Consider the following 12867-nt stretch of genomic DNA (forward strand, 5'->3'; position numbering starts at 1 on the left):
CTGCTGATTGGAAAAAGGCAGTGTAAGCCAATTATCTGATGATTATGGTATTTTTTTAAGCACTTACTATGTGCCAAGCACTTTTCTAAGCACTGGGGTAGATACAAGGTAATGAGGTTGTCCCACGTGGGACTCAGTCTTAATCCCCATTTTTCAGATAAGGTAACTGAGGCACAGAGAAGTTGTGACTTGCCCAAGGTCACACAGCAAATAGGTGGCGGGGCTGGGATTAGAACTCACATCGTCTGACTCTCAAGCCCATGCTCTTTCCACTAAGCCACACTGCAATTCTCTCTCCCCTAGAAATATAACTTGGCATTCCAGTCTGTGCTGTTACTTTTGGGTCGTGTTGGATAATTTCAGGAGGGTCAAAAAGTTCTAGGTCACGTCCTGCCAACTGCCAACTGATTTTTCTCAAGCTTATTTATGCCCAAAATGTAAATTAAGGGTTTGAGGATTGTCAGGCTTCCCTACATATAGTGAGCCAGACTTTATATCTGATAGTTCAGCTTTCAACTTGTTAGTCCAGTACAGACTTGGCACCATAAATGTTGCTATGTCTGGTATCTCCACTTTCAGTACCACTGGTACTGATAACACCGGTATCTCCATTTTTCAGTACCAATCCTCCCTGCTGCCAAGTTCTGCAGCCTGGAAGTGGCAGCTGTATTATTGATAATAATAGAAATAATGGTATTTAAGCACTTAGTATATGCCAGACTGTTCTTATTGTGGGAGGCTCTGTTTCGGAAGGCAGGGGCAGGGGAGCACAATGGGTTTGAATCGAGGGAGTGTCCGGTAGGCAGGGTATGCTGCAGAAGTGCTCTAAATTCGGTGTGACTGGCAAAAAGGCATCTATATGACATCATAGTATTACTCTTGCTTCATTCAATAGTATTTATTGAGCGCTTACTATGTGCAGAGCACTGTACTAAGCGCTTGGAATGAACAAGTCGGCAACAGATAGAGACAGTCCCTGCCCTCTGATGGCTTTACGGTCTAATCGGGGGAGACGGACAGACGAGAACGATGGCAATAAATAGAGTCGAGGGGAAGAACATCTCGTAAAAACAATGGCAACTAAATAGAATCGAGGCGATGTACATTTCATTAAAAAAATAAATAGGGTAATGAAAAATATACAGTTGAGCGGATGAGTACAGTGCTGAGGGGATGGGAAGGTAGAGGGGGAGGAGCAGAGGGAGATGGGGGGAAAAGAGGGTTAAGCTGCGGAGAGGTGAAGGGGAGCTCAGTCTGGGAAGGCCTCTTGGAGGAGGTGCGTTTTAAGTAGGGTTTTGAAGAGGGGAAGAGAATCAGTTTGGCGGAGGTGAGGAGGGAGGGCGTTCCGGGACCGTGGGTGGACGTGGCCCGGGGGTCGACGGCGGGATGGGCGAGACCGAGGGACGGCGAGGAGGTGGGCGGCGGAGGAGCGGAGCGTGCGGGGTGGGCGGTAGAAAGAGAGAAGGGAGGAGAGGTAGGAAGGGGCAAGGTGATGGAGAGCCTCGAAGCCTAGAGTGAGGAGTTTTTGTTTGGAACGGAGGTCGATAGGCAACCACTGGAGGTGTTTAAGAAGGGGAGTGACAAGCCCAGATCGTTTCTGCAGGAAGATGAGCCGGGCAGCGGAGTGAAGAATAGACCGGAGCGGGGCGAGAGAGGAGGAAGGGAGATCAGAGAGAAGGCCGACACAGTAGTCTAGCCGGGATATAATGAGAGCCCGTAGCAGTAAGGCAGCCGTCTGGGTGGAGAGGAAAGGGCGGATCTCGGCGATATTGTAAAGGTGAAACCGGCAGGTCTCAGTAACGGATAGGATGCGTGGGGTGAACGAGAGAGACGAGTCAAAGATGACACCGAGATTGCGGGCTTGAGAGTCAAGAAGGATGGTCGTGCCATCCACGATGATAGGGAAGTCTGGGAGAGGACCGGGCTTGGGAGGGAAGATGAGGAGCTCAGTCTTGCTCATGTTGAGTGTTAGGTGGCGGGCCGACATCCAGGTGGAGACGTCCCGGAGGCAGGAGGAGATGTGAGCTTGAAGGGAAGGGGAGAGGACGGGCAGAGATGTAGATCTGTGTGTCATCTGCGTAGAGATGGTAGTCAAAGCCGTGAGAGCTTGCCAGTATAATACATCTGTGTGTATGTGAGTGTGTGTGTGTGCGAACTGTCACTAGCCAGCCGATCTAAAAACATGTCACAGTTTAAGGCGAAATTTGTTGGCCCTAAAAATGAGGTGGTGCCTGCAGTATATTGTTAGCAATTTACTACTCTGGAGGTCTGGTCAATATCCTATGTTACATAACCTGTTCATCACCTGCTTTTTGTTGGAAAAACTCATGCTTATAAACCATTTCGAGGTGCAAGTTGGTAAATCTTGCAGCTTGCTCAATCAGTGGTATTTATTGAGTGCTTACTATGCAGAATGCTGTACTAAGCACTTGGGAGATTACAGTACAACGGAGTTGGTAGAAATGTTTCCTGACCACAACGAGTTTACAGTCTAGAGGATTGCAACTTGTTCAGTCAGTGGTACTTAATGAGCACTTGCTGTGTGCAGAGCACTATGTGTAAGTGCCTGGAAGAGTACAAATCAGTTGATGTGATTCCTGCCCTCAAGGAGTTTACCTATTTAATGAGAATCGAGTAATGAATTAGGAGGTTTATAAAATATTTGCAAAAACATTCCAAAGCAGGCATAGATTATCTCAATTCTAGCAACTAAAAACCAAAGGAAAACCCACAATCTCCAGATATTTTATGAACTGCTATGGGATTTAATCTTGAAGAAATTATTTTTCATCCAAGTATTTGAGGGAGAGCTGGCAGAACCACTGAATGATTTGATCAAATGTGGTTAAAATGGGTTTCACTTTTTTATGGTATTTAAGTGCTTACTATGTGCCTGGCACTGTGCTAAGTACTGGCGTGGAAACAAACAAATCAGGTTGAATACCGTCTCTTGTTCCATATGGGGCTCATAGTCTTAAACCCCCATTTTATAGCTGAGGTAACTGAGGTACAGAGAAGTGAAGTGACTTGCCCAAGGACACACAGCAGACAAATGGCTGAGCTGGCTTTAGGACCCAGGTCTTTCTGACTCCCAAGCCCTTGCTTTATCCACAAGACCATGCTGGTCCCATGAGATTCATTTAGTCAATCAAGCAATTGTATTTATTGATCTCTTACTATGTGCTGAGCATTGTCCTAATAATCTTCTTAGGAGAGCACAGTACAACAGAATTAGCAGACATGTTGCCGGCCCACAAGGAACTTACAGTCTAGAGGGGGAGAGAGACATTAATATGAATAAATTAGTAATTTATAATATATAATTTAAAGATATGTTCATAAGTGTCTCTGGGGTTGAGGGTGGGACGATTATCAAATGTCCACAGGTCAAATTTAGATTTAGGGACCCTTTATACTGTGAGCTTGTTATGGGCAGGGAATGTATCTGGTAATTGTTGCACTGTACTCTCTTAAGCGCTTAACTTAGTACAGTGCTCTGCATTTAGTAAGCACTCAATAAATCCGATTACATTTCTGTATCTCACACCCCGACTTTTGATTTGAGGGGCAACAGCTCTTTCTCCACTTCCATCTGTATATATAATGCAAATGTATTTTTCAAGGTACTTCTCGAGATCACACAGGTGACTCTTGATTTTCAGTAGCACAAAAAAAAAGGCCATTTCTCAGTTTCAGAAGATGACAGCCTCGTGAATTTTTCTTGTCTTTGTCCTTCAGGGCCGCCCATCAGGAGATGCCTTTATCCAGATGAAATCTGCAGACCGAGCTTTTATGGCTGCCCAGAAGTGTCATAAAAAGACTATGAAGGACAGATATGTGGAAGTCTTTCAGTGTTCAGCTGAGGAGATGAACTTTGTGTTAATGGGGGGCACTTTAAATCGAAATGGCTTATCCCCACCGCCATGTAAGTTACCATGTAAGTTTTGCTTGGGTCTTGGCGCTCCTCTACGCTGTGTGCTGGTAGGTGCTTAAGCTGCTTTCATAACTTTCTGTGGCCCTGGTTCTTTCTGAGGCAGGTGAAGTGGTTACCCATAGCTTTCTCATCTGAAATCAGTAGGATCTGGTGATAATTGAAGACTTCTGGTTGCGGATGCCCCTAATTAAAGAGAAATGCTATAAATGCCTCCTGTCCAATTATGTTCTTTTCCAGTGGTAAACACTTGATTACTAAAGCTTAATGTGCGTAAGATAAGCACTGACTCTGGAAGGCAACATGGCTACGTAGATGCTTGTGATACGCATTTGATTAAAGTGGCAAATTCAAAATTTTCCATAGAGCATTGGGTTTGGTGATGAGGGGGGATAGGCATGCCACTCGTGTATGATTATTTTTTTTCTATGTTAAAGTTTTATTTGCTGAGGGAAGAAAAGCTCCAATTTTTTTTTTCATTTGAAAAATTTTGTCTTGACTATGGAGCATTTCTATTGATTTGGTGGGGTGTGGGGTGGAAAGTTCCAATGGTTTTACTTTAAGAAAGGAATTCTGTTGATTCATGGGCGAGTTTATCAATCTTCACATCTGTTTGGAGTGAATGAGTTGGAGAAATGCGTGAACGAGCCAAGTTTTCATTGGGTCTCAGGATCAGTGCTTCATGCCAAGCCTTGCTGTTGCTCACTGGAATATGGGTAGAAGTCCTCGGGTGGTGTGTTGTGATCTGAATGGCCTTTTAGTCTTCTCGGCACATTGAACCCAGTTTGGACTGTTAGGATGTCAAATAATTAATCAGGGAAGCTTCATGCAGATGAGGAGGGGAACATTTCCGAAGTGTCTCGACTCTAACTCATTCTTTCCATTCAGGTAAACTCTCTATTAGTCAAGCATAACTTTGGTGCATGAGGAAGAGTGTCAGAAGCCATTTTTTTTTTTTTTTACAGGGGTGGATATGAGAATTACACCCAAGGAAAGTTAGCAGCTGAAATTCAGTCCAGGAACAATGAAGGGTGGCTATCTTAGTGGCCTGAGTAGATTCAAGTGGGGACAAAAATTGACCTCCAAAATTTCTCAGCAGGTGGCGGTCCATGTCACTTTAATCACCGCCTCCAGTCAGCCCTATTGTTTGAAAGAACCCAGGTTTTGCAACTGACAAGGGGACTTAACCCTCCCACTCTAGGGAGTGATCCTCTTTGGCTGTAGGTGAGGGAACACCCTCTCAAGTCATCCCTGTTGTTGGCAGAACTGATGCAATGGGGCTCAGAATATTTCCCCCTTCCCCCCCCCCCCCCCCACAAGCCCCAGGATGTTTCACCTTGATCGTGGATAAGGTATTTGGGACAGGGTAGGTGCCCTTTCTACCTGAACTCTCTCGCTCTTAAGAAATTTTATTATTATTAATGTATAGCGCTTCCTAAATGTTAAGCACTGTACTAGGTGCTGATGTAGATATAAGATCATCAGGTTGGGCACAGTTCCTGTACCTCTTGAGGCTCACAGTCTAGGAGGGAAAACTGATAGTTAAATTCCCATTTTTACAGATGAGGAAACTGAGGCACAGAGCAGGGATCAGAACCCAGCTCCTCTGCTTCCCAGGCCTGTGCTCTTTTCTGTTAGGCCATGTTGGCAGAGAGGGGGGTTCCCTGCCACCACCCATAGGATATGTGGAATTAGAGCAGTTGAGATACTTCTGAAAAATGAACAGTTTTAATAAAATCTATAGCATCAGTACTGGGAAGGGTCCTAAGAGGTCATTTAGGGACCGCTTTGTTAGTTGGGCACCCTGAGGCTGGGAAGGAAGTTCTGTGTTGGCCCTGGGGTGACTGTCCCAAACAGGTAGTGCTGTTGGGGGTACACTTGGCTTCCATGCATTTCCCTTGGTCATTTGGAAGACCATCGGAAGCTGGAGTAGGTTTGTTTTTGTTTTCTAGGAGGCCCTTTGATACCTCTCCCCCTCCCCCCCCCCCCCCCCCCCCGACCAAAAAAGAACAATTAAACCCAACACACACTTCTTTTGCTCCAGAGCCATTGTGTACCCCTCCCAGTTGCCTGGTCACAGGGGTGCCATTTCTGACTGACAAAGGGAGGATGAGAATTTGGAAATTTTCAGCCATGCCACCTCCTCTGATGGTCTCACATAGCAGCTATCTTTCTCTCACTTCATAATAATGGTATTTGATTGCCCACTGGAGCAGGGCACAGTACTAAGCATTTGGGGAAGTAGAGAGTGAAGGAGTGACTTTTTTTCCTTGACATCAAGGAATTCCATCAAGTCAATCCTTCCCTTCTTTACCTTTTCTTTAGTTACTTAACTTCAATTTCTTTAGCCTCTTCTAAGGAGACCAGTCTCCCAACCATTAAATTATCTGGGACTCTCGTAGTCCTTCATTCTAGTTTAAGTTCTAGGGCCAAGAAAGGACAAAATCAAGTACTTGTTAATGGAGGCATCAGTATTGAGCACTGAAGAAGTTACTTCAGTTTCTTTCCCTTGTAGACAGTGTTACATGCACCACAACTTTCATTTGGTGAGGAGTTGTCATATTGTGGCCGTCATTCACCCTGGTTGGCTAGAATTTTTTTTTTTAAATAACTTGCTGGAACCTGTGAAATTGACATGTTATGTAGGTACATTAAATTAGAATTGTGTGGATTGAGGATGTAAGATGTAAAGGGAAGGGGTTAGGTTATTAGGGGCAAGTCTGCTAGGCTAATTTTATAGTTTCCGCTGCTCCAAGGAACACATACCTTGGATTTTTTCTGATATACTAAGCCTCAAAAACTTCCAATGGCTGCCCATCCCTTTCCTTTTCAAGTAGAAACTCCACACCTTTGTCTATCAGACACTTAATCAGTTCTCTCTCCCCTACTAATTCTTACTCCTCCCATTATAACCTGCATGTTTTGCTTCTCCAGTATCAAGCAATATCACTGTGCCTCCAACTTGCCCCTCCCGCCATCAACCTCTTGTTGACACCACTCCCTCCTGCCTGGGATTCCCTCCACCTTCACATCAAACGGCACTATCCACCCCATCTTCAAAGCCATACTAAAATCACATCCCAGTGTCTCTCTCCAGCTAGACTTTAAGCTCCTTGAGGATAAGGATCATATCTACTTTATTGTCCTCTCTAAAGTTCTTAGTACTGGGCTCTGCACAGAGTAAATGCTCAAATTCAATTGACTGAGTAGGGACTCAGCTCAAGGTGGAAACAGACCAGAAATTTGGGAACTGTGTAGTCCTTTAAACTAAAATATAAAATAGGTTTACTCCATTATTGATCCAATACAGGGCTAGGTGCCAAATGGGACCCGACTTCCTAAGGGCATTCAGTCTATGATTTGGCTAAGCCCATTTATATGTGTCAGAGAGGGGGGCTGAATTTGGTTCCTTGAGTGTAGTTGGTTTGTTTTACAGGGAATGAAAGCATTCTTGTTGGAAGACTTTGGATTTGACACCATTAAGACGTACAAATGGTGTCAAGTCAAAGCCTTGTGTGTCGGAACCAATTTTCTCATAGGAATAATGTTCAAATGGGGTTCCGGTTCCAGAATCAAGATTAGATAACCCTGTCCTTACTGAAGTCACCCCCGATCGAATATTTAGTCAATTATAGTTGAGCGATGGAGGCTCATCGATGGAGGATGAGCAGTGTTGAATTGGAGAAGCTCCATGGTAAAATCGCTGACTTTCGCTTCATTGAATGTAAAATGGGCTGGTCTGGCCTCCCTGTTAAATCCTCTTGGCGATCAGATGGGTCCTGGTGCTCTACCCATTCCACTCCTCCTCACCCTCTTTCTCCTTCACTTGAAGCTTCTAAAATTTCCCCATTTTCTTGTGACTCCTTTTGTGGGTCTCCCTCTGTCCCCTGCTTCGTACCATCCGAATCCTTGAAGCTGACCCCTGACAGTAATAGTAATTATGGTATTTAAGTGCTTGCTTTGTGCCAGGCACTGTACTAAGCACTGGGGTGGATACAAGCTTAATGGGGTTGGACCCAGTCTACGTCTCCTTTGGGGCATAGAGAAGACTGGTCTTTTTGAGGGAAAACCGTTGGGTCGTAAAACTAAAACGGACTGTACATTTAAACATGTGAATGCTATTTGTCTCGACTCCAAGTGACTTAAATCAAAAGACTTCCTGAATTATAACTCATTTGTAGGATGAAATGGTTGATCGTTATTTTCAGATTTAAAAGAAGGGGACAGAGAATAGTCATCTTTATGCAACGCAAAGCTCTCTTTGCTAGTGGGGGCTATGGCTAACATCAGACTTTCAGGATTCTGTAACTTTGCCTATAATCTGTTAGTATTAAAACTATTTTTCCTCTTTTCCCTCTCCCCGCTCCCAACCCCATGAAAACCCTGTACTAGTTAGTAATATCTAGCAAAGTTTAACTTTCTCGGCCCATCCCCTAAGTTAATGAGAAACAGAATGTCCAAAAATGCCGGTAGGAAGTCGTAGGTTGAGCAAAAGGATATGCCCACCCATCTCGTCACCTGCAGTTCTGCGGTGCTTTCTAGTTCTGCGGTGCTTTCTAGCCAGGGCTTGTGGAGGCAAACCAGGGACTACCAGGGTCTGACTGGGCAGACTGTAGCTCTGCTGCCCATTGCCATGGCAGGGCTCCATGCCGGACTTTTTCTTTCAGATGGCTGTCAGATGTGACAGCAGGGTTGGTCTTAAAGGCTTGAAACATTTTGGAGCAACACAAAAGTGTGCGCTCTGCGCTGCGTACCCTGGAGCACAGGTCCTGAGTTTGATCAGAGAGCTGGGGGCCGGGACCCTGCCTCACACCAGAAGGAGCTTGGGAAGGGGTATCTTATCTCCTGGCAAGGAGCTCCCAAAGAGATATAGAGAAACATGAAAGAGATCCAGGTTCATGGGGCAGATTTCTCTGCCCTCACCAATCTGTTTTTAACTCCCTAGTGATTGACCAGGACTGAACTGGGTGTAAGAACAGTTCTTTCTCTGATTCCTTGGCATAAACTGAAGATTTTTTTTTTTGGTGTGTGTGTGTTTGTGTGTGTAAGCGCTTACTATGTGCTAGGCACTGTACTAAGCACTAGGGAAAGTACAAGCGAATCAGGTTGGACATAGTCCCTGTCCCAAGTGCTCATAATCTAAATTCCCATTTTTCAAATGAGATAACTGAGACATAGAAAAATTAAGTGACTTGGCCAAGATCACACAGCAGTAAGTGGCAGAACTGGGATTAGAACCTGGTTCCTCTGATTCCCAGACCTGTGCTCTAACCACTGGGCCACGCTGCTTCTCAGCTGGGGGAACCAGACCCTCATTTTGAACACAAGTGTCAGGACCACTCCAGTATCCACTCTGTACTTGGCAGATAAATTTGGAAAATGGCAACTGGTTTTCCACAAAATGGCAACTGGTTTTCCACAAAATTTTGAATAGAATGACAACTGGAAGTATTGGTGGTACGTTCACTACTAATAATGTTATTGGGTTGGTCTTACTCTTGTCACTGTGAATGGTCAGCTTTACAATGAGGAAAATGTTATTGTATACCACATGAGAGCCAATAATCTATCATTTGTCCAGAACGAATCAATCAATCACAATATGCAGTGTTTAGCAGAGCACTTGCTTAGGAGAGTAATAATAATTATGGTACTTAATTGCTTACTGTGTGCCGAATGACATACAGTCTAGAGGGGATTTCCTCACTGTTAGCTGTGATTGACCTCTCTTCTCTGGTCACAGTTTTCATTGATTTGTCCAAATGTAAGTTTTATAAATTGCCTTGAAATTAAGACACTTTTCTCTGGCAGTGATAGTAGCTGCATTTTAGCAAGTGCCCACTTAATGCAGCGTATTAAGTGCTTAGAGAATATAAGATAATCATTCCTTGCATACAAGGAACTTACAGCTTGAATGGGGGGAAGACCAGCATATTAAATTTATAACTACTAGTCAGAAATAAGTTAAATTCACAAGTGCTGTACTTCCAAAGCTAGAAACTGTTAGCCAAAGCACAGGTCTGTGGTATTCATTGATGAGCGTATTCTTTTGGTTAGCTCTCAGTAAAAATTAAGGGAATTATCTGAGCATTTGGGCTGTAGAGTTTGGAGAATGTGTACTTTGTGACTTTTTACTGTAGTGACAGTGCAGACCTATGAAGCCTAACATGCCTGATGAGTTTCTCTTCTCTGCTTATTAGGCCTGTCTCCTCCCTCCTACACGTTTCCAGCCCCTGCAGCAGTTATTCCTACTGAAGCCGCCCTTTACCAGCCCTCTGTGCTTTTGAATCCGCGAACGCTGCAGCCCTCCACGGCCTATTATCCAGCTGGCACTCAGCTCTTCATGAACTACACGGCATACTATCCCAGGTAAGTCCCAGGAAAGTGGAAACGAGGGGCAGGAACAAAGGACCCCTTTTAGAGCGGGCCTGGAGCTCACAATAGAATACTGTCTGTCCCTCTGAAGGTTAGCACTGCGGGGAACAGCTTGTTGATGTTTCTGACTGAAGGAGGTTCTTCAGAATAATGCCTGGTCAGAGCCTGTGAAACTTGAAGTAGTCCTATTTGTTGTGTATGGTGCTAAATATGTGGCTAATCTCTGGGTGGTGGTGGCCTCTGCTTATATAAACACGTGTGTAATTTACCGGGCTCATTATTGCCCTATCACAGAGTCAGAAGTGAGGAGCAGTGTAGTCAGGTGAGATAATGGGTATTAATTACAAATCAGGACATTCATCCCTGGGCTTTTCACAGCAAGTCACAAAAGCTGAGGACTTGACAGAAGGAGGGCAACTTAAGAGTTTAAAGTGGCATATGTAACTGGGAACCTTGATTTGTAGAGTTGATACTAGACAAATGCTTAAAGTACACTGTAAAATTCCCAGAGAGCCTCTTTTCCTTCAAGTTAGATTTTAAAACCTCAGGGTGAAATCTTTACCTTTGTCTGAGGTGTGCATTTCCTCGCTGGTTTGTGGTGGTTTTTTTTGGTTTTTTTTTTAAATTAGCTGCCAGGCATTCACCTTCTGAATTAAGATAATGAAATGACACCTGGGCTTTTCTGGGCCGGTGGTGTTAATCTGACTTTTTGGTTTTATCACTAAGAGGAATGCCAACCTCAAGGAGAAGGTGGGTCTGGGTCAGGGCTGAGGTCTAGGGAGCCAAAGAGAAAAGCTTCCCAATATTGAATTTGAAGAGGCCTCTCCTAGAGCATGTCAGGTGGTGTGTTTTTTTTATTTTGTTTTTTCATTTGTTTTGGAGGCAGCAATTAACCTCAGAAGGGGGAGTTCTCACTTTCTGAAATTCACTACTAATATCACTTAGTTGAGGGGATTGAAGCCCAGTGAGGCCACCAGGTATGGTGGAGGGCAAGTGGGAACTTACCACTCTTTCCTTGTCCTTGTCTTTCCTTATGTGTGCGGGTTGGGGTGAGAGACAAATTAAGAGGAAGCAGACAGCAGAGGGACCAAGCCTCATTTAACAATTCGAGCCTAATGAGCCAGTGCCCTAGGCCTTCTGAAGAAGGATGAATTAACACCCACTCTGGCTATCTCGAGGGTCTGTAGTCAGTGGATCTGACTTCTTAACCTGGTCCTGCTGTGTGACCTTGGGCAAGTCATTTAACTTGTCTATGCCTCAGTTTCCTCATCTGCAAAATGGAGACAAATTGCCTGTCCTCTCTCCTTTAGACTGTGTCCTACCTGATTATCTTGTATCTACCCCAGTGCTTAGTACAATGCTTAACAAATACCACTGTTGTTCTTATACCCCTGATGCTTCTGTAGAGTTCAATGCCCCATACAGGATCAGGAAGGAGCATGTCTGTCAGGGCAGGAAGATGCATATACTCTGGAAAGGGTGGAGGAAACAGGTGAATTTGGGCCTGGGAGTTTATCGGAATATTAATTCGGTCTTGGGAGGGAGAGCAATTTACGGCCCCTCTCTGCAGACGGTTGTAGTCATGGCATTTGTATTCTGGTTTGCTCCAAATTGGCCTCGTAATTGTTCATGAATCCACTCCCAGCCCTTGTCCTGTGGGTGGACCCTTTCTTTTCCCCCACCCACCAGTACCACCACGGGACAAAGTAAACCTGGACCGAGGCGGTGGAATCCTTTGCTTTCCCTCCCGTCCCTGCTAGGTTTTGAGAGCTCAGGCCTGGAACACCAAGCAGCCCAACCAGTTGTTGGGTAACTGGCAGGGCCCCTGCCAGCCAAAAGCCCCACTTGTGCCACTGCTGGAAAACATTATATGGATTTATTTCAACCAGAAATCCTGGCTATTTCCAGCTGAACTTGCTCTGTGGTATATTCAATGAGCCCATCTGAGCACCCTGCAGTGTATGAAGTACTGCAGTAAAAAACAACAAAAACCCAAACCCATTTGCTGGCCTAAAGGAGCCTTCTGTCTGTAGTGGAACCAAGCAGCATGGCCTAGTAGGAAGAGAATGGGCCTGGGGGGAGGCCAAAATCCTGCGTTCGAATTCTGGCACTTCCACTTGTGTGCTTTGTGACTTCGGGCAAGTTGCTTACCTTCTCTGTGTCTGTTTCCTCATCTGTAAAAAAAAAAAAAAAAAAGAGGCTAATCCTTACTCCCTTCCACCTAGACTGTGAGCCTTATTTGGGACAGGAACTGTGCCCAATCTGATAACCTTATATTTATCCCAGTGTTTGGCACATAGCAAGCACTTCATATAATATTTTAAAAAATTTGTGAGCATCTGCCTGTTATATTGCACAGGCACTTCCTGGTATTCCTTGAGGTAGGCAGTTGGCTCCTTTTGAAAAGGTCCAGCTCCTCCACGTAATGTCTGGTGATTTAACTAATCCCTTAGACACCCAACCCACGCCTGTCCTTCTGTTCTTCAACTCTGGACTCCACGTCAGTGCCAGCATGGTGTAACAGAGTTCTTGGTCTTACATGAAGACTGTTCGTGTATCTG

At 44.8% G+C, this 12867-nt stretch overlaps 1 protein-coding gene across 8 annotated transcripts in view; it reads left to right on the forward strand.

Annotated features, from left to right (window-relative positions):
* Positions 1–12867, forward strand: part of ESRP1 (epithelial splicing regulatory protein 1) — a 77175-nt gene that overhangs the window by 40142 nt on the left and 24166 nt on the right. For 6 of the 8 annotated variants that reach the window (XM_029063276.2, XM_029063277.2, XM_039911809.1 and 3 more), the window contains 2 exons: positions 3739–3937; positions 10132–10300. In XM_029063276.2, coding sequence (XP_028919109.1) covers positions 3739–3937; positions 10132–10300 — 368 coding nt within the window. Of the gene's footprint in view, positions 1–3738; positions 3938–10131; positions 10305–12867 lie in introns of those variants that run through there. The other 2 variants (XM_029063278.2, XM_039911811.1) reach the window with 2 other exon arrangements.

Source organism: Ornithorhynchus anatinus, chromosome 4 (genome assembly GCF_004115215.2).
Source record: "Ornithorhynchus anatinus isolate Pmale09 chromosome 4, mOrnAna1.pri.v4, whole genome shotgun sequence".
Lineage (NCBI taxonomy): Eukaryota > Metazoa > Chordata > Mammalia > Monotremata > Ornithorhynchidae > Ornithorhynchus > Ornithorhynchus anatinus.